The 20712-nt window shown below is 37.4% G+C and overlaps 1 protein-coding gene across 2 annotated transcripts in view; it reads left to right on the top strand.

Moving 5' to 3' along the window:
* Positions 1-20712, top strand: part of CENPC (centromere protein C) — a 67347-nt gene that overhangs the window by 34530 nt on the left and 12105 nt on the right. For both annotated transcript variants that reach the window (XM_008587326.1, XM_008587318.1), the window contains exons 9-16: positions 1972-2142; positions 6817-7108; positions 9507-9653; positions 11565-11647; positions 15394-15453; positions 16503-16607; positions 17394-17522; positions 18232-18327. In XM_008587326.1, the coding sequence (XP_008585548.1) occupies positions 1972-2142; positions 6817-7108; positions 9507-9653; positions 11565-11647; positions 15394-15453; positions 16503-16607; positions 17394-17522; positions 18232-18327 (1083 nt within the window). The remainder of the gene's footprint in view (positions 1-1971; positions 2143-6816; positions 7109-9506; positions 9654-11564; positions 11648-15393; positions 15454-16502; positions 16608-17393; positions 17523-18231; positions 18328-20712) is intronic.

The following is a 20712-nucleotide window of genomic DNA, read 5'->3' as shown; positions in this document are numbered from 1 at the left end:
TTGGGGTTTGTAATGATGACACTGGGTCATGAAGAAAAGGTCAATTTATGTTCATTGTGTCACTTTTTAGGTAATAGAAAACGTAGTTATTCTTATAGAGAGAACTCTCTTCAGAATAGTTAATGGAATAGAAAGCACTTTTCAAATTTATTAGGCACTTTATGTATAATATAATTTAGTTCTTTTTGACAATACTATAAGGTATGAGGTAACACTCAAAGGAGATTATTTAAAAAACTGGTCCAGGATCTTCTTGCCTTACAGCCCATATCCTTTCAGCTCTGCCAAGAAGTGTTGAAATAAGTGAAAATATTTTTGATTCTCAAATATAAAAACCATTAGCTAACCAGAAAACTTTTGATCAGAATTCTATATGCAACTGAAGTTTCTAGATGACTTACTATATAGCTAATATAGAGGGAAGAAAGCGTATATTAAAGCAAAATATTTAAGCTAATTTTTATAAAAACAAATTTCACTTTATTAAACTGAATTGCTCAGTTATGGTAGCTCTGACTTGATATCATCTATAACATAGGCTTTATACTGCTGAAATAAATAGGTGACAGACTTCAGTTTTGTCTGTATGTGCCTTTGTGTTTTTGAATAATTCTACATAAAATAGAGAGAAAAAAGCCACCTGTTCTGTTTTGAAGACTTCTTTTGTAATTGTCCTGTTTTATGTTTTTTAATTGAATTTGTTCTTTATTTGCTTTGGTTTCGAATTAGTGGTGGCCATTTTAAGAAAATACAAGAAAGAATCTGATTAAACTGAGGGTGATTGTTTTTTTCTTTCTATTCCCTTAAATAGAAAATGAATTCACAAAATTTGAAGGTGTGAAATTTTGATTTATCCATAATTTCTCAGGAAAACACATTATATGAGGGAAATACACTTGAAGAATGCTTTCTGTAATTATAAATGTTAAATGCTTATTGGGTACCTTCTCTATTCTATACTAATTTTCACATATATTCTTTATCTTGATTGGTTAGTGAATAAATGTTCTGATTAATTACCATGCCAGTTATATTACTTTTCTGTTGTCATCATAATAAATTACTATACTCTTGTGGCTTAACACAACACCCATTTATTATTATCTTACAGTTATGTGGGTCAGAAGTCTCACCTTGCTTAACTTAAGGTGTCAGCAGGGCTGTATTCCTTTCTGGTGGCTCTAGAAGAGAATCTGTTTTTCTTGCCTTTTGAGCCTCTTGAAGCCACCCATATTCCTTGATTCATGATCCTCCTCCTCTTCCATCTTCAAATCCAGCAATACCAGCCTTCTCACATTTCACATTTTTCTTTCCTCTTCTTCCATTGTCCCATTTCTTTCTGACCACAGCTTTTAAGAACACATGTAATTAGATTACCTTGGATTATCCAGGATAATCTTCCCACTTCAAGGTTTATAACTGAATCACACTTTTTTTTTTTGTCTTTTTTTGTGACTGGCTGCATCGTGCTCAGCCAGTGAGCGCACCGGCCATCCCTATATAGGATCCGAACCCGCGGCGGGAGTGCTGCTGTGCTCCCAGCGCTGCACTCTCCCGAGTGCACCATGGGGTCGGCCCCTGAATCACACTTTAAATTTCCTCTTCCAGAAGTTAGGTTGAAAAAATTATTATTTCAAAACAGAAAAGCAATAATTACCTATTTTTAGTTGGGACATTGATGTGTAGTCGAGAGAAACCGTATATATTTTCCCCCTTTCAGATACTAGTTTTATTTGGCTTAGAGGAGTATATGAGCATTATCAAGCAGTGTGAAAAGTTTTCATTTAATTGGTAGAAAGAGATCTTATTGAGAACATGTGACTTTTTAAAAAATAGAGTTGGAAAGAAACCCACAGGATAAATTTTAAAAGTTCCTATAATTGAGAGTTGTTTTTATTTTTAAATCTTTTGTGGTGTTCTGAAATCCCTGGCTTGGTAGATTGTGAATTTTTATGGTTTTCTTTATTTTAGGAAGCAAGAAAAATAACACTAAAAAAGATAAGGAAGACTCCAAAAGGAAGAGTTTTTCCCATGGTTCCAAGAAGAACAAACTTATACCTGAAGAAGTGACTTCGACTGTTCTGAGAAGTCGAAGAATTTCCAGGCGTCCATCTGATTGGTGGGTGGTAAAATCAGAGCAAAGTAAGTATTTTTAGTTAAATTATATTCAGTGAGAGCTCCTAAAAAATTGTTCTGTAAAGAACTTTATGTTTGATTTATATTCCCATTATCTGGAGAAAACCTCACAAGGACAGTTAAATTGGGTTATCAACAGAAATATTAAATCAATATAAAGAAATTCCTTGATTTTCTAACATATACAATATTCTAGTTGTAGGGATATAGCTGTGGAAAAACAGAATCGAAAATCAAAAGTCCATGCTCTCATGGAACTTATATTCTAATACTTATTCATGCTAAATTTACAATATTGGTAATCATGCAGTGATATGTGATAAGGAAAAATAAAGCAGATAAAAATACAGATGGGAAGTAGATGGCAAGGATGAAGTGGATAGGAGGATAGATTGGGGTATTATTTTTATAATAGCATGAGAGGATATTATATTTTCAGAGCAAATGTGTGAATAGAGGGAGGAAGCTACACAAATAACTTGGAGTAGAGTATTCTCGGCCAAGGGAACAATGTTTGTATAGGTCCTGATGGATCATGCCTGACATGTCTGAGGAACATCAGGAAGGCCAGTGTAGCTGGAACATAGAGAGCCAGGGGAGGTGAAGTCAGTGAGGCAGGCCATGATAAAGAGTTCAGTTAAAATGTATTGAGAGGCTACTAGAAAGTTTTAAGCAATAAAGTGACACGATTGACTCATCTTTTAAGAGGATCATTCTTACTGCAATGTAGAGAGGAAACGAGTTGGGCAAAAATGGAAGCATGGTGACTAGTTTTAGGAGGTTGGTGGAGGGAAGAGATAAGAATAGTTAGATTCAGGATATTTTTTAAAGGTGATGCAAAGGAGGTACTGGTGATTGGAGTGAGAGAATGGCAGGAGTTTAGGATAACTTAGGGTTTTTTTTTTGCCAGAGCAGTACAAAGAATGGAGCTACTATTTACTGAGATGAGGGAAGGCATGAAAGAAGCAGATTTGGGAAGGATATCAAGATTCCAGGTTTTGGGCCGGCCCGGTGGTGCACTGTTACAGTGCGCCGCTTGGGAGTGCGGCGGCACTCCCGCCGAGGGTTCGGATCCCACATACAGACCGGTTCCCGCTCACTGGCTGAGCGAGGTGCGGGCGCAGCACCGAGGGTTGCGATCCCGTTGCCGGTCCCGGTCCGGTACGGGCGCGACACTGAGGGTTGCAATCCGTTGCCGGACACGAAAAAAGACAAAAAGGAAAAAAAAAAAAGATTCCAGGTTTTGATATGTTAATTTTGAGGTGCTTGATAAATGAATCTGTTAAGGGGGGCTGGCTGCTTAGCTCAGTTGGTTACAGCATATGATGCTGATAACACCAAGGTTCAGGGTTCAATACCTGTACTGGCCAGCTGCCAAAAAAAAAAGTAGAATGTTTCTTTTGATAAAGTTGAGGGTAAAGATCTGGGAGAAGAACTGAAGGAGTAGTTTTTATTCAAAAGAGGATATAAAGTTAATGGATTGGTAATCTCAGGGGGTCAAACAGTAGTTGAGGTCAGATAGTGGGATAATTGAAACAGAGTTTGGAAGTAGTGCGGTAATTGGTCTCAGAAACAACTGTGGGAGTGAGAGATTATGGTGGGATTTGGGACAAAGATATCAGAAGTTTGAGTGTTCAGATTATCAAGAATGTTGCCAGGGTAGCAATGGAGACAAGTGTTAAAATCTTCAGTGAATGAGTGTGACTGACCAAGATAGTAGAGCTGTAGAGCTTTAGAAAACTACGTATAACTGGTTACCACACAGAAATTCTGATATAATTGTTCTGGGGTAGAGCCCTGTCTTAGTCTTTTTGGGCTAAAACAAGATACCTTAGGCTAGGTAACTTATAAATAGCAGAAATTTATTGCTCACAGTTCTGGAGTCCAGGAAGTCCAAGATCAAGGTACCAGCAGAACTGGTATCTGGTGGGGGCTCTCCTTTATAAATAGCACTTACTATATGTCCTCACAAGGTGGAAGGGGCATAGAGGTACCCTCAAGCCTCTTTATACGGGCACTAATCCCATTTATGAGGGCAGAGCCCTCATGCCTGTTCCCAAAGGTCTCACCTCTTAATAGCATCTCCTGGTTAGGTTTCAATATATGAATTCTGAGGGACACAAACATTCTGACCACAGCAAGTCCAGACATTAATATTTTTTTATTTTAAGTTTCCCCAAATATTTCTATTGTGCACCCAAGGTTAAGAATCACTGATACTAGTGGAAGGGTTTGGAGAGGTCAGGGAAGAGAGATTTAGGGGATCTTTAAATTCTGTGAAGATGAGTTCTGATCTGAAGAATATCTCAGGAGACTTGGATTTCTGCGGCAACTGAAGTAAACCATGTGAAAGCCGTAATGAGATTAGACCTGGGCAGGTGCAGAGAGAACTGTTGGTCTTAAGTTTTGTTGCAGGTAATGTTGAGGAAAAGGCAGTCTACTAAGAACACCTAATATCACTTAAATCCTGTAAGTTTTTTGACCTATTTGGAAAGCAGTGGATGTGGTCAGGGGAGTGTTAATCCTGCTGTTTGAATGTCTTGGCCAAGAGAGATACAAAGATTTGTAAGATGAGGTTCTTGCCACCAAGGTGTTTGGGTAGATTACTTGGTTCAGTTTCTCACTTTATAACATTTAATTACAAATACCTCTACCTCACTGAGTTTTTATAAGAATTAAATGTGATTGTCATAGTAGATGGCATATAGTTAGTATTGAAATGTTAACTACTACTGTTTCTACCTTGGGGAAGTTACTTTTCTGCGTTGCTTGGAATGCCATATTATGGTAGATGAGTTTGTAAATATATGGGTAAGTAGAATCTTACAGAGCTTGGATAAACATTCTAGAACTCTGAAACTTATCCAAAGAAAACTTATATGATGGTCCTGAAATAGATGTTGGGTTTCTGATCAAGCTGGAAGTCACAAAAATGGAGGAATTCTTACAGATTATGTAGTACAAACTCCTTAATCTGATGGAAGCAGAAACTGGATTATAAAGTCCAGAAAAACAACATGACTTGTCCACAAGCTGCCTATAGTGCACATGTGGCACTGCTGCCCTTCTATATATATGAAGAAAGAAATATTGAGTGCTTGCTGTGAGGTAGGAATGGTGTAAGGCAGGCCCAGGACTAGGATAAGGCAAGTGAGGTACTAGAGAGGAAAATTTAAGGCACTAGGTCTCAGGGTTGTGTGAGTTCAAGCTCTGTACTTGAATGACCCTGAAAGTGAGTATCTCCTTAAGTTTTCCACTTAAGGCCACTCTTTTGTTTTACCACAATCCTGCCCCTATCATTAGGCACTGGGAATATAAAGAAAGGTAAAACACCAATCATTTCCAGGGTCTCAAAGAGTTTTCAGTCTATTAGAGGAGAGAGATAGACATAAGTAAACAGTCAGGTTTGTAATAAACATTATCAATCTCATTATTAAATGAGAGAGAGCTACCCTAAGACTTGATAATCAGGGGAAGCTTCCTGAAGGGTGAATTAGGAGTTAGGTAAGTGATTGGGTGGGTAAGGAGGAAGGATGGAATGTTTCAAGCAAAAGTAGCATGTGTGGAAATCTGGAGCCGAGAGCTTGATCTTCTCTTTATTTTTTTCTTTAGTGTGCCTCAGCATTATCTGGAGGGTTTGTTAAAACAGATTACTGGGCCCCACTCTGCAAGGTTCTCATTCAGTAGTTTTGAGGTGAAAACTGAGAATGTTTATTTCAAACGAATTCCCATATGATGCTTATCCTGCTGGTCTAGGGACTACCTTTTGAGAACCAATTCTGCAGAGAAACTATAAGTAGTTTAGTACTGCTGGCTTTTTTTGGTTTGTTTGTTTGAAGGGGGGTTTTGATAGTTGTGTTTAATGAAATAAGCAAACTCTAGAGGTAGAAATAGATTTATGTTGAAAATAGTGGGACTTAATTCTAAAGCTATAGATAATCACTAAAGATTGTAGCCAGGGTTGTAATGATCCAATTTTTGTTTTCCGAAAACAATTCTTTGAAGCAGTGTGAAGAATGAATGGAAGAAGAAGAAGGCTAGAGGAAGGGAGATTAGTTAAGGGACTGTTTTAATAATCCAGATATGAAATAATGAGAGCCTCTGCTAATGATAGGCAGGAGAGTTTGAAAGAAACAGATTTGAGAGGCATTAAGAAAGTAGAACTGACAGGATTTAGGGATTGATTGTGGGTAGGGGCAGGAGTCTTGGATGACTCAGATTTCGGATTTAGGCATCTGGATAAATGTACTTTTCATTAAGATAGGAAATAAAGCAAGAGAAGCAGATTTAGGGGAGAGTGGTAGGTGGATATTAAAGGTATCCGCATCTAGATACTAATTAAAGGTATGGGTAGATAGGCCCCTCAAAGAAAGTACAAGAGTGAAAAGCTCAAGTTGGAACCCTGGGGAATACCACGATCTTAAGGATGGCCAGAAGAGTAGTGGACAGAGCCAGAGAGAATGGTTTTGGAAGCTTTTGATAAATTTAAAGAGTATGGTGCATGTATCTATAAATTGAAGAGCTGCATTGTTTAAGGAACTTGAATTGGAAACAAATTTAGCCTATGAGATTGGTGTGTGTATGTGTTTGTATTTAAATATTAATAATGTTGGTATTTCATTGAGCCACATCATCTGGACAAACATTACGCTAACTTTAGATTATCATTGAATCCTTCAGGTCCTGTTTATAGCAATTCTTCAATAAGAAATGAATTGTCAGTGCATCACAACAGTACACAAAAACCTTCTAAGAAAACAAATCGGTCATCTAAGAATACTGGGAAAAAAACTATTCCAATTAAGAGGCAGAAGACAGCTCCTCAAGGCAGCCCAAGAGTACAGAAGGTTTTAAATGCTAAATGTTCTGAAGGTATTATTCGCCATGGTCAAATTTCCAGTTGTTCCCAGAATGAGCCATTGGAAAGTGATGAGGCAGACCAGGCTAAGAAGAAAAATCTTGATTGCTCTGGGTAATGTCTGTTATGTGTACAGTATAATTATTTTTGTTGTTCAGCATTTAATAGTTTGTTATTTAATCATTTATAGAGAGGCAGTACAGCAGTCCCCCCTTATCCATGGTTTCGCTTTCTGTGGTTTCAATTTCCTGTAGTCAGCTGTGGTCTGAAAATATTAAACGGAAAATTTCAGAAATAAACAATTCATAAGTTTTAGATTTTGAGCTCTACTGAGTATTGTGACAAAATTTTGTGCCTTTTTGCTCCATCCTACCCAAGGTGTGAATCATCCTTAGGTCCACTGTATCCACTACCCACCTGTTAGTCACTTAATAGCCTAGTCACTTAACAGCTGTCTCAGTTATCAGATGAACTGTTGTGGTATTGCAGTGCTTGTGTTCAAGTAACCCTTATTTTACTTAATAATGGCCCCAAAGCAAAAGAGTAGTGATGCTGGCCATTCAGATGTGTAAAAGAGAAGCTCTAAAGTGTTTTCTTTAGTGAAATGGTAAAAGTTCTCAACTTAATAAGGGAAGAAAAAATAATTTTATGTTGACATTGCTAAGATGGGTGGTAAAAATGAATCTTTTACCCTTGAAATTGTGAAGAAAAGAAATTCATGCTAGTTTTGCTGTCACACCTGAAACTGCAAAAGTTATGGCCATAGTGCATGATAAGTGCTTAGTTAAAATGGAAAAGGCAATAAATCTGTGGGTGGAAGATATGGACAGAAATGAGTTCTAGTAGACAGCAATGAGTTAGGTACTATCTGTGGTTTCAGGCATTCACTTAGGGGTCTTGAAACATATCCACAAAGGATAAGGGGGGGACTACTGTATTAGCATAAATAGCTGCACTCTGGCAGACCTAGTATTAAATCTGGGTTCTATCATTAGTTGGGTTGGCACTCAGGCAATATAGTATTCTGAATTTGTTCCCTCATATTAAAATGGGTAATAAAATATAGCACATGGGATGGTGAATATTTAATCAGGTAAGTATTATTGTTGCCTAAGAGTTGCTTCCCTTTTTTTAAAATTGTGGTAAAAACCACAAAATTTACCATCTTAATGATTTATATGTGTACAGTTAGAGTTGCTTCCTTTTAAGTGAGATTAATGTGATTTCAATAATTAGGAATATATCTCAATACTTTTCCTCTTAAGATGATACTAGTTAATATTTCTTGAGTGCTTACTATATGCCAACTGTTTGCTAGATGCTTTTAATGAATTTTAATGAATGCTGCTTTTAATGAGTTCTGACAACCAATTGAGGTATTATTTTTATGCATTCTTGCTTTTTGCTATAGTATGCATTCAGCAAATATTTGATACATACTATGTATGAGGAACAGCAAAGTGCTGGGTATGTGCCAAAATAAATGATAGAGCACCCTAAAATGTATTAGTGTATGTCATTAAGGTGTATAAAGACATCCCATACTCTCTCTCTTTTTTTTTTTTTTTTTTTTTTTGTTTCTGGTTGTGGTTTGCTAGCATTTTATTGAGGTGGTCTGGTCTGTAATTTGCTTTCCATGTGATGTCTTTGTTGAGTTTAGGTATTAGGGTAATACTGACCTCATAAAATGAATTGGGAAGTTATTCTTTCTTCTATTTCTTGAAACAGTTTGTGAAGAATTTGTGTTAATTCTTCATTGAATGCTTGGTAGAATTCAGCAGTGAAATCATCTGGGTCTGAGCTTTTCTTTTTGGGTAGTTTTTTGATTACTGATCAAAAGTAGGTCTTTTGAGATTGTTTATTTCTTCTTGAATCAGCTTGGCAAATTTGTGTGTTTCTAGGACTTCGTCTATTTCATTTAGATTATTGAAGTTGTTGGCATACAATTGTTCATAGTATTCTCTTACAATCCCTCTTATCTCTTTTGAGATAAGGACCAGGAGAGTAGTAGAACTTCCAGAAATAAACTGTTACTAAGAATAGTATATTTTGTTTGCATATATTTGGGGTAAGCTGATTAGCTGGCAGGGATGAACCAAAGGGATGAACTGGGTCCTATGAGGATCCTAGTGTCTCTCAGTAGGCTGACTAGGGATATTAAAGAAAACAATTTCAGTTGTTTATGAATTCTGCATAAACTGTGAGAGATCAGATGTGTAGTATACATCATAAGCTGCCTGTAGTTAGTGTTTCCCTGTGTCCTTCTGTTATCACTTTTATCCTAGACCAGGTCTGCACCATTTCTCTCATAAGAATTTTTCAAATGAGAACTCTTAGTAGGTCCTAGAATCAAATTTCCTTCCTAGCTAGTTGTAATCTTAGGACCTGAACAGTGTGATCTGGTATTTGTTATAGTCAAGATTATATTTTCTGTACACCCACCTGTGTATTGTTTCTGGAAGAAATATTTTATGAAGAAGTATAAACAGTTATAAACCTTTCATTTTCATAGATCTACAGGAAGCTCAAAGGATCATGATGGTATTATATCTGCACAAAGTCTTCATCTAAAGTCTCAGACCAGTGGATATATGTGCAAGACACCAACAAAGTCTAACTTGGATTATAGAGAGCCTGAGACTTCAGTTTTGGAAGGAAGGTATGCATGTATTCTAAAGATAATAGGATTTATCACTATATTAGTTACCCACTGCTGTGTAACAGATTATCCCCAAACTTAATTTTGTTATTGGCTTGCAAACATTTATTAGTTCATAGTTTCTGTGGGTCAGAAATCTGGGAGAGGCTTAGCTAGCTAGTTCTGGCTTAGGGATTCTCAGGAGATATCAGTCAAGATGTTTTTCTGGTTTGTAGTTTTTTGAAGGCTTTACTGGAACTGGAGGATCCACTTATGTCTCTTTCACATGGCTGTTGGCCTGAGGATACACTTCCTTGCTGGCTTTTGCCAATGTACCTTAGTTTCTTGACATGTTGCCCTCTCTGTGGAGCTGCTCAATATGGCAACTGGCTTCTCACAAAGCAGGTGATCAAGAGAAAGTATGACTATGATGGAAATTACAGTGCCTTTTAGTGACTTAGTCTCTGAAGTTGTAGTCATTTCTACTTTATTTTGTTTCTTTAGAAATAGCTCACTAAGGGCTGGCCCGGTGGCGCACTGCTACAGTGCACCGCTTGGGAAGTGCGGCGGCGCTCCCGCCGAGGGTTCGGATCCCACATACAGACCGGCCACTCACTGGCTGAGCGAGGTGTGGGCGCAACACTCGTATAACTTCGTATATTAGGTCTACCTCTGAAAAGGAGGAGTATCAAAGAATTTGTGGATATATTGTTAAAACAACCACACTCAGTGAGCAAATCAAATTAACCTACACATATTATATCTGAAGTTATATAACCTTTTAAAAATGAGGGCTGGCCTGGTGGTGCACTGCTACAGTGCGCCGCTTGGGAGCGCAGCGGCGCTCCCGCCAAGGGTTCAGATCCCACATACAGACTGGCGGCTCACTGGCTGAGCGAGGAGCGGGCGCAACACTGAGGGTTGCGATCCGTTGCCGGTCATGAAAAAAGACAAAAAAAAAAAAAAAAGAAATAGCTCACTAAGTCCAGACCACATTTAAGGAGAGGAGAATTAGGTCTACCTCTGAAAAGGAGGAGTATCAAAGAATTTGTGGATATATTGTTAAAACAACCACACTCAGTGAGCAAATCAAATTAACCTACACATATTATATCTGAAGTTATATAACCTTTTAAAAATGAGGGCTGGCCTGGTGGTGCACTGCTACAGTGCGCCGCTTGGGAGCGCAGCGGCGCTCCCGCCAAGGGTTCAGATCCCACATACAGACTGGCGGCTCACTGGCTGAGCGAGGAGCGGGCGCAACACTGAGGGTTGCGATCCCGTTGTCGGTCCAGGTCCGGTATGGGTGTGACACTGAGGGTTGCAATCCATTGCCGGTCACGAAAAAAGACAAAAAGGAAAAAATAAAAAAATTAAAAAAATAAAAATAAAAATGAGTGGCATATTAGAGCAAATTATCAGACTTTTAAGTGATGGCTAAGATTACCATGTAGGGGGTAATGACTAGGCCTATCCTGGGTTCACAATAGGAGTAAAAGGATCTAGAGCTAGGATAACCTGAATCATCTCTGACAATTTCTGGACTACATTTCAAATTCCATTTGTTTTTGGCTGTAGGTTTTTGTTTTGTTTTTGTTTTTTTAATTAAGATACACTGATATATTTCTAATTTTTTCTTATAATTGATTTTTTATCAAAGAATGTTATCATTTGAGTTGACTGATAAATTCATAATTCTGATCTGTGAGTTGTAAAATTCAGTCTTTATCATGTTTGGCTGTCAATTATGGGATTAAATCATAGTCTGTTTTATGCAGCAAGTAAATATACTCTTTGTGACCTATAACATCAGTACTGGTTTTGTAAGAAACCTATGGCAGTTTTAGGAGAAAAATGACTATTAAGGTAGATACATTGGACATACGTATTCTAACGGCACAAATTTTGTGGCTTACTTTTTTTTCCCTTAAGTGGACCTTCCATTCTCAAGAATTATTTAATTTCTGGAAAGAAAAATTTTAATGTGGATGATGAGGAAGTTCAGGAAAGTTCAGGTAAGTTACTGTTTATTTTCTATTATCTTGATTTTTATGGCATTATGGGTATGTAATAAGTTGTCCTGTGTTTTATTTAAATTGTCATCGATGGCAAATGTGTCTTGTGTACCTGCTCATAAGAGACTTACTATGTAGTTAGAGATTTATAAGAAGACCCTGTACCTAGGCAAGAGAGAAGGAGAGAGAAAGAAAATGAATGATCGTTCTTTTTTTTTAGTAGAAGATAATGAAATATTGGCTCTTAAGGTATCTACTCCGGTATTTAAAAATGTTAAGCTGATAAGGGTATATATGAAACAAGATTAGCCATCTATTGATGATTACTGAAGTTGGGTGATGGATACATTATACTATTTTCTCTATTTTGAGTATGTTTGAAGCTTTCCACAATAAAGTTTTTAAAATTCCTCTTAACAGAGAGATTTATAATTTTTTCATACTCCTAAGGAATATGTGGTTGGATATAATCTGTTAGATTTTTTTTCTTTCCTAATTTAGTAATCTTTTTTTCCTTTCTCATTCCGTTTTTCCATGTCTTTAGATTCGTTTTATTATTTTTCTCTCTTAACTTGAATGCTTTCTGTATTTTTCTTTTTATTTGGTTAAAAAAAAAAAGAATTTTCCTGAGTATAGTTTTGGTTTTACTTTACAGGTTTTGCTGTTTAGTGTTATTGTAGTAATACTGTAAATTATAGTGATGATTTTTCTTTGACTCATGAGTTACTTTAAGAGTGCATTAGTCAAGAGCTTGGTCTCCAGAGGCAGGAAACTGAGATTGAATCCAGCTCTACTACTTATTATATTATATTGAGTAAAACATTTCAGTATTCTTAACTTCAGTTTCCTTATCAGTAAAATGGTGATATCAATTCCAATTCCATAGGTTGATGAAAGGATGAATATGTGTTCTTTGCTTAGTTTAATAACTGGTGTACGTTAAATACTTAGTGTTGGCTGTTATTGTAAGAAGTTATGTTTTGTTTTGATCTTTCGTTAATATTTTAGTTCTGGAGGACTTGGCCTGTTTTATTTATTATTTGAATTTATTAAGGTTTTCTTTGTGTTCTAGTGTATGCTTAGTTTTTGTCATTTTTTCACGAGTGCTTGAAAAAGAGAGAATATTTTATGTACAGATAAGGATTTAAAAATACCTATCCACTCATTATTTTGTTGATAATATGTGGATGTATTTTTGAATATACTTTGAATATTTATAGAATTCTTATTTATGAAATATTATAGAACACTTACTATGTATCTTTTTAGGGACTAGGGATGTGGCAGTGAACAAAACTGGCAAAAATTCCTGCCCTTCTGGGACATACTTTCTGGAGGGGGCCTGCTGAAAGGCAATATAAAAGGGTAGCAAAAATTTATGATTTGTTGGATATTGAGAGTAGAAAATAAAGCAGGGGTTTAGGGTGGGAAATGGAGGTTACATTTCAGATAGATGGGCAGAAAAGGCCTCACTAGGGAGGTGATCATTTGAGCAAAGATATGAAAAAGATGAGACAGCAAACCATGCAGCTCTCTGGGTGCATAGTATCCCAGGCAGAGAGAGAATCGAGGACAAAGGTTCTGATGTGGGAAAGAGTCTGTCCTGATCAAGGAATACCAAGTAGGCCAGGGGGCTAGAGAGGAGGAAGAAAGGGAGAAGGTAGTAGGAGATGATGTCACAAAGGTAGCAGAATGAAAGATCATATAGAGTGTTAAAGGCTATCGTAAAGCTTTTACTGAGAGAGATGGGAAGCCATTGGAAGGTTTTGAGCAGAAACCTGCATTAACAGAATAACTGTGGCTGCTGTATTAAAAGATGGGGTTGAGGGGTCAGGTGAAAGTTGAAAGCAGGGAGACTAGTTAGTGAGACATTGAAATAATCTTGGTGAGAGGTGGTGGCTTGGACCAGGGTGGTAGCAATAGAAGGTAGAGAGCAGTAGTAGGATTTTTAGGCATTTTTGAAGGTAGAGTCAACAGGATTTTTTTTTTTTTTTTTTTTTTTTTGACCGGTAAGGGGATCGCAACCCCCAGCATGGTGTTGTCTGCACCACACTCAGCCAGTGAGCGCACCGGCCATCCCTATATAGGATCCGAACCTGCGGCCTCGATGCTACCAGCGTCGCACTCTCCCGAGTGACCCACAGGGCCGGCCCTCAACAGGATCTTTTGATGAATGGGATATGGGGTGTAAGAGAAAGAAAGATGTCAGGGATAACATCAAGATTTTTGGCCTGAGCATCTGGAAGAATGACATTGTCATTACCTGATTTGGGGACTGTTAGCAGATTTGGGGGGAAAGGAAAGGGTCTTAGATTTGGACCTGTTAAGCTTGATATTATTCTGGTCATTTGTGTCCTTACTTTTGATTTAAGATCTGTTAAGGACAGCTAGAATTGAAGTAAAGTGTTATCACTGCAATGGTCTGTTTCACTTATTTCCTGCTGTCTTTGTTATATACATTTCAGTGCTATTACTGAGCAGGTAAGCCTTCATATGGAATATACCTGCTTTGGTCAAATTTATCTTCTTGATCCTGTTAAGTGCTTTTTACTTTGTAGTCTGTTTTGTCTAATGTTGGGACCTCTGCTTTCTTTTGATTGGCTGTTGTTTCTTGTATCTTCGTTCATCCTTTTATTTAACCTTTCTTAGAGAACTAAGTGGCTTTGAAACAGCACGTGATTGAATTGTTATTTTTCACTTGCTCTGTCAGTATTTTTTCTTTTAATAAATGTTTAACACATTTATATTACTGGTCAACAGACATGCTTGTTGCTTCTTTGTGAGGTTGGTAGACATTCTCACATATGCTAGGAAAGACTCAAGATTTTTTTTTTTAATAGTGAACCACAATGAGTCAAATAGGAAAAATAATCTTGAATTATGATCTTTTTTCCTATAAACTATCTGGTTGTTGCTCTTTTGCTTCATGATAACTAATGCTAATGAATAGAAATTTGAGGGCAGCCTTATTTCTTTTTTCCTTTGTAGATAACCTGTTTTCTTCCATCTCTATACTTACTAGGATTCTTTCATCTTGGAAATTCAGAAGTTGTCTCTGTGTTGGTTGCATTATGGTATTGTTGCTGTCTTCTCCCAGAGTGAGATCTCAAGAGACCTAGATGTAATCTGCATATCTTATTAGGATTTAGCTGTCAAAATCCCAGAATATCATTTCTACTGCATTCTATTAATCAAGTCACTAAGGCCAACAGAGATTCAAGGAGAAGGGAATGAGACTCTGCTTCTTGATAAAGAGCATTTGTGCAAAGGAAGGGAAAGAGTTGATGTCAGCTATCTTTAGATGCTATTAACCACACTTAAAGTTGAGAACTCCTGAGCTCATTGGCATACTGCTAAATTCAGTACCTTTGTGCTATTTTAGAACTTCAAGGGAAAGTTGCACATAGATTGTAAATTACTTATTATCATATTAATTGTTCATTATCATGCTCTGCGTTTTTATTCACCAGTGGCTTATTTCACCTGTCCTTGAGCAGCAGAAAACCTGTTTCTTGTTATTTTTAATTGTTATGCTCCTTAGATATATTCATTGTAACAAAGTCTAGAGAAATGGTACACAATTTTTCCTTAGTTTTTATTCCTCAGTGAAAAGCAAAAGGAGTAATAAAATGAATAAAAAGGAGTATTTAAAATAGTTATACTGAAGTTGGCAAAATAACAACACACTTTAAATCACCATAGAATTAATAGCCATTGCTCATGATACTATCTTTTGCATTTTGCAGATGACTCAAGAGTAAAAAGGTACAAAGTGGCACCTGAGAACAAAGTACATCACAAATTAGGTAAGATTATTTTTCTTTTTTAATATTGCTTTTGAGGAAAATGCTAATATATAATTTCTTTTTCTAAATATAGCTTAATTTTACTTCAGTAGGAGAAATACTATTATTTGGATTAATTGGTAGATAAATTCAAATTACATATTTAGTTTTCATGAATTTCACAGTAAATCATTACAAGCCATGAGTTAAGTCTACTATCCACAGTATAGTGGGGAAGAAAGTAGGGCCAGAAGAGGGGTAATAAAAGTAGTCTAAAAGTTTTGTTTTACCAAATTGGAAAAGAGATGATATAGTATTTCGGTAAGGGATATTGTTTTTGATGTAATCATGGAGAAATGAGAGTTTGATTTTTGAGTGTCAGGAATGGGAAAATAACCAATATTAGAGTGAAAAAAAACATAGCAAATTGAAATGACCCAAGGGAGAAGGGAGAAAAGAAATGATCATTCAGTCAAACGAATAAAAATGAGAAAGAAGAATCATTGAAGTAAGATATCTAGTAAATGTAAAGGGAGATGGAAGGAATAAAAGGAAGCATATTACTTATTACACTGAATAGATGTGATTGGATTGAATTCCTTTAATAAGATAGAAACTGTTGGATTTGGTTAAACAATACAAGCCAACTATGTTTATAAGAAACACTTAAAACATGTTTTAAAATAAAAGATTTTCAAAGAATTAGGTAGGCTAATGTAAAAAAGAAAATAATAGTGCATTTATAATATTAGGCAAAGTTAAGGTTAAAAGTGCTGAATGAGATAAAGAAGGACATGTAGTGATAAAATGAACAGTTTATGAAGATGGAAAAAATTTTAAACTCTTAAGCACCAAACAAACTAGTGACTAAAATGTATAAAGAAAGAATGAATGGAAAAAGCAAGAAAATTTTCATTCAATTAAAATGGGTGATTTCAATAAACAACTTGCAGAATTGGACAGCTCTAGCAAACAAACATATTACCTTTTGGTAATATGAATCTTTCCACTGCTAGGTATCATCGAACTAAACATTTATATGTACATTTTTGCCTGACATCTTTCTACAGTATTGCCCTCCAACACACCAAATGTTCGCAGGACCAAGAGAATACGTTTGAAGCCTTTGGAATACTGGCGAGGGGAGCGGATAGATTATCAGGGAACACCATCAGGTAAAACCTAATTTACACTATAATGTCTGTCAATAAAAATAATAAGGATTCCTACAATTTATTTATGTTTACTGTGTGCCAGGGACTTTCTTGTACATTTACATACATTACCTCATTTAATCATCACCCCCCTCAAAAGATAAGAATAGGACTCAAGTCCAGATTTGTCTTGATTACTAAAGAAATGCTGATTTTTTTTTCCTTTTGGTAGCTATTTGACTGTGTGGCTTATAGAGTGTTGTTATTTTTCTATTATCTGACAAGGTTTCTAATTGTATAAAATAAAGCATTTGATTAGAAATGAGAAAAATTTAACTGGTAAAGATAAAGTATTTCCCATTATTATTATCATCAGCTGTTTTCTCATCATATTTTTCTACAAAGTTGTGGTGGGTGGGCAAGAAAGTAGTGTTATTTTAAAGTTATTTTCTTTCTTTGATGAATATATATGTCAAAGGACTAAATTTATTAAATAGTTCATTGCTAACCTTTGTTATTTTTTGTTTTGTTTTGTTTTGTTTTTAACCTCCACTGATGATTGTTGATTTCAAGTAAGCAACAGAGATCATTTAATCATGTTTCATTAGTGCTTCTAAATTTAGGGTGATAGAGACATAAGAAAAATTGGTTATTATTTGTGTCGTTTGAACTGTTATATGTATAAAATCTTGTAGTAATATATTCTTTGGTACTTTAAAGGAAATGTGCCACATTAATTTAAAGAGTTTTGTTTCAATCTTTTCACTTTTCCAGGTAGGATATTTTACCTTTTTTGTTAAATTTCAGGCGGATTGGAGATTGGTGGAATACTATCCCCAGACACAGTATCGTCTAAAAGGAAGGCAAAAGGAAACAAGGGAAAAATCAACAAAATAGTTAATAAGAAAAAGATTTGTCTTGATAATGATGAAAGAAGTATGAACTTACTCCTGAAAGTAACTTTTAGATTTTATTTTAAATAATATAGTGCTTTGAGAAGAAACTCTTTGCACAATTTTTCTTACCTCAAAAAACTTTAGACTAAAAATTGCTTTTTGATGTTCATTTTTCCCAGGGTTTGAAAGTAAGCTAATTTTATACTTAATTTTATTCTTAATTAATTAATAGCATGGTATAAAACATTTCCTCATGAGTAAATTGCCCAGTCAAATGAAGCTTACCTTTTCTTTGCCCCAAACTATAGTTACAATAGACATTTTAATGAATTCTTTCTAAGGTGTATTACATATTTTCAGCTCTCTTAGAGAATATGCAAAATATCATTTAACTTTTTAATGATACCAAAGTTCAAGAGCTGACATGTTGTAATAGGTTTACAGGAGATGGCAAGTTTAAGGTACTTGCTTCTATATTAAATCATTGTGAGTTTTTGAATTTGTGTTTTTGTTTATCAATGTGGTCATTTATAAACAGGAAAATACTGTTTTCTTTTACAACTAGTCTATAGCTAAATTTTGGCAGCTGACAAGGGGATTCAAACCCTTGACCTTGGTGGTGTTACTACACCGTGCTCTAACCAACTAAATTAACCAGCCAGCCCTTATAGCTATATTTTGTACTGGACTTTTTTTATAATTGAAAAGAATTTTAAGTAGTTTTCATTTCAGTGGTATTTCTTTTGCAGAAAATAGATTGATGGTAAATCTGGGTATACCTGTAGGAGATCCTTTGCAGCCAACGAGGGTAAAGGACCCAGAAACAAGAGAGATTGTTCTCATGGGTAAGATCAAGAATGGTATTAAAAATACTTAATTTAACATCTAGTAAGAACAAACTGTGACTTGATGATCAGTCTGTGTATTTTTTTCTTTTTCTCCTAGCTCTTTCAGTACTCAAGTCCAGTAGAGGGTCTAATTCCAATAAGCAGCCCATGTGAGGACAGTTCTTGGGGATGGCAGACAGCCTCCAGGGACGTAGAGTGCCATGCATTTGTCCTCTGGGGTACAAGTGCTACATCAAGAGTGTTACCTCCCCTAACAGGGTCTAGGTCTTCTTTGACCAGGTGGACACATGGGGGACAGGGGTTGTTTATGGAGAACTATAGCAAATTAGCTGGCAGACCCCAGAATACACCCTTGCTGTGGGGCCAGGCAAGAATTGTGGGTAGGGCAGACTGCCTTCTTGCCCTGTGTATGCCAATAATGGTACCTAGGATATGAAACCTTTGGGGGGATGACTAACAAGAGCATCAATAAGCTATATGAATGCCAGACTTAACTACAAGCCCGGAACAAGGTCCTAGAAGGCTCCTGCTATATTAGATAGGCATTAAACTTTAGTCTCTGAGGTCATGGGAAGTCGTAAGGGATGGGCTATAGTGGGGTGGGGGTTTAGGGAATACTCAGCTGTTTACCAACCAGGCAATATTTACATTAGGAAATATTTAAATATTTTAACAGCCTTAATGACTGTACCAGTGAGTATGGATGACTATTTGTCCTAAGTCGGAGGACAAGTAGGTCAAACCAGAAAGGTGGTAATGGTATTTCCACTTAAAATTTTTGCTATAAAATAGGTTCCATTTGATGTCCTAAGTTTACATCTTAGCAAAGTTATTTCTGTATTCATATTGTTTATTTGGCAACAAAGGTAGAAGTACAGAGAGTTTTGTTCAGTATAGTGCCTTAACTAAAAACATCACTGTATTCTGCTAGTTAGAAATGTTGCAAGTGTTGTTGGAAGTTCACTTTTTGTCTGTTTATTTTTTTATTACTTTTTTTATTGAGTCATAATTGATTGTATGTATTTTTGAGATTCAGTGTTGACATGTGGGTCAAATCAATATTTCTAGTATGTATATTGTTACAAATTGTACTTATTCTTTATGCCTCTTGTCCAATCTCTCCCTATCCCCGTCTCCCTCCCCGCCCCTGCCACTGATAACTCTAGATTCCTTCTCTCTCTCTCTCTGAAATAGTAATGGTTACTCTGATTTGTTGCCTAAATGATCTGTCGAATGCTGAGAGTTATGTTCAGTTCCCTCAATATTATCATAGAGCAGATGCTTCTTCTGTCACTCTGGAGTCTCCCTCCCCGCACCTGCCACTGATAACTCTAGATTCCTTCTCTCTCTCTCTCTGAAATAGTAATGGTTACTCTGATTTGTTGCCTAAATGATCTGTCGAATGCTGAGAGTTATGTTCAGTTCCCTCAATATTATCATAGAGCAGATGCTTCTTCTGTCACTCTGGAATGGGCTTTGTGGAGAGAGACATCCTCTTCTTTTCTTTGGTCTCTGCTGGTGACTCTCCTTGTGTCAATGCATTCCAGTGGCTGGTGGACCATCTGCATGGTGGTTGTGATGTCTAGCCACTTTCACAGCAGCCATGGTTACTATGGTGGGCCACCAACATGGAAGTGAATGGCATGCTCCTTGGTGCTGGTGGTGTGCCTGGTTGTGGGTGGAGGGGTCCAATCCCCAGATCCATGCCCTGGGCCCCCAAGGTACTGGTGATGTGCCAGACTGTGGAGGGGGGTGGTCCGGGCCCCGAGGCAGTGGCAGTGTGCCTGGATGTGGGAGTGGGGTCCGGTCCATGGCTTCAAGCCTCAGGATCCCAGGTGGGCCCCGAAGTGCTGGCAGTGTGTTTGGTGGGGGGCGGGAGGTCTGGTTCCTGGCTCCATGCCCTGGGCCCCTGGGCAGGACTCCAAGGTGCCGGCCGTGTGCCTGGGTGTGGGCGGAGTGTCCAGTCCCTGGCTTGATGGCTTGGGCCCCTGGGTGGGGCCCTGTGGCACTGGCGGTGTGCCTGGGTGTGGGCAGGAGGTCCAGTCCCAGGCTCCATGCCACAAGCCCCTTGGTGGGGCCTCGAGGCCCTGGTTGTATGCCTGGTTGTGGGTGGGGGATCTGGTCCTCAGCTCCATGCCCTGAGCCTCTGGGCAGGCCCTGAGGCACTAGCGGTGTGCCTGGATGTGGGTGTTGGGTCCAGGCCCCAGCCTTATGCCCCAGGCCCCAAGGTGCTGGTGGTGTGCCTGGGTGTGGGAGGGAGGGTCTGTTCCCTGGTTCCCATGCTTCAGGTCCCTAGGTTGGGTCCTGAGGTGCTGGTTGTGGGCGGGTGGGGGGGGGGAGGGTCTGGTCCTCTGCCTCATTGCCCGGTTTTTCAATCTATTT

Source organism: Galeopterus variegatus, unplaced genomic scaffold, assembly GCF_000696425.1.
Source record: "Galeopterus variegatus unplaced genomic scaffold, G_variegatus-3.0.2 Scaffold118, whole genome shotgun sequence".
Lineage (NCBI taxonomy): Eukaryota > Metazoa > Chordata > Mammalia > Dermoptera > Cynocephalidae > Galeopterus > Galeopterus variegatus.
The sequence above is the reverse complement of the archived record's forward strand: the minus strand, read 5'-3'. Positions and strand labels throughout refer to the sequence as shown.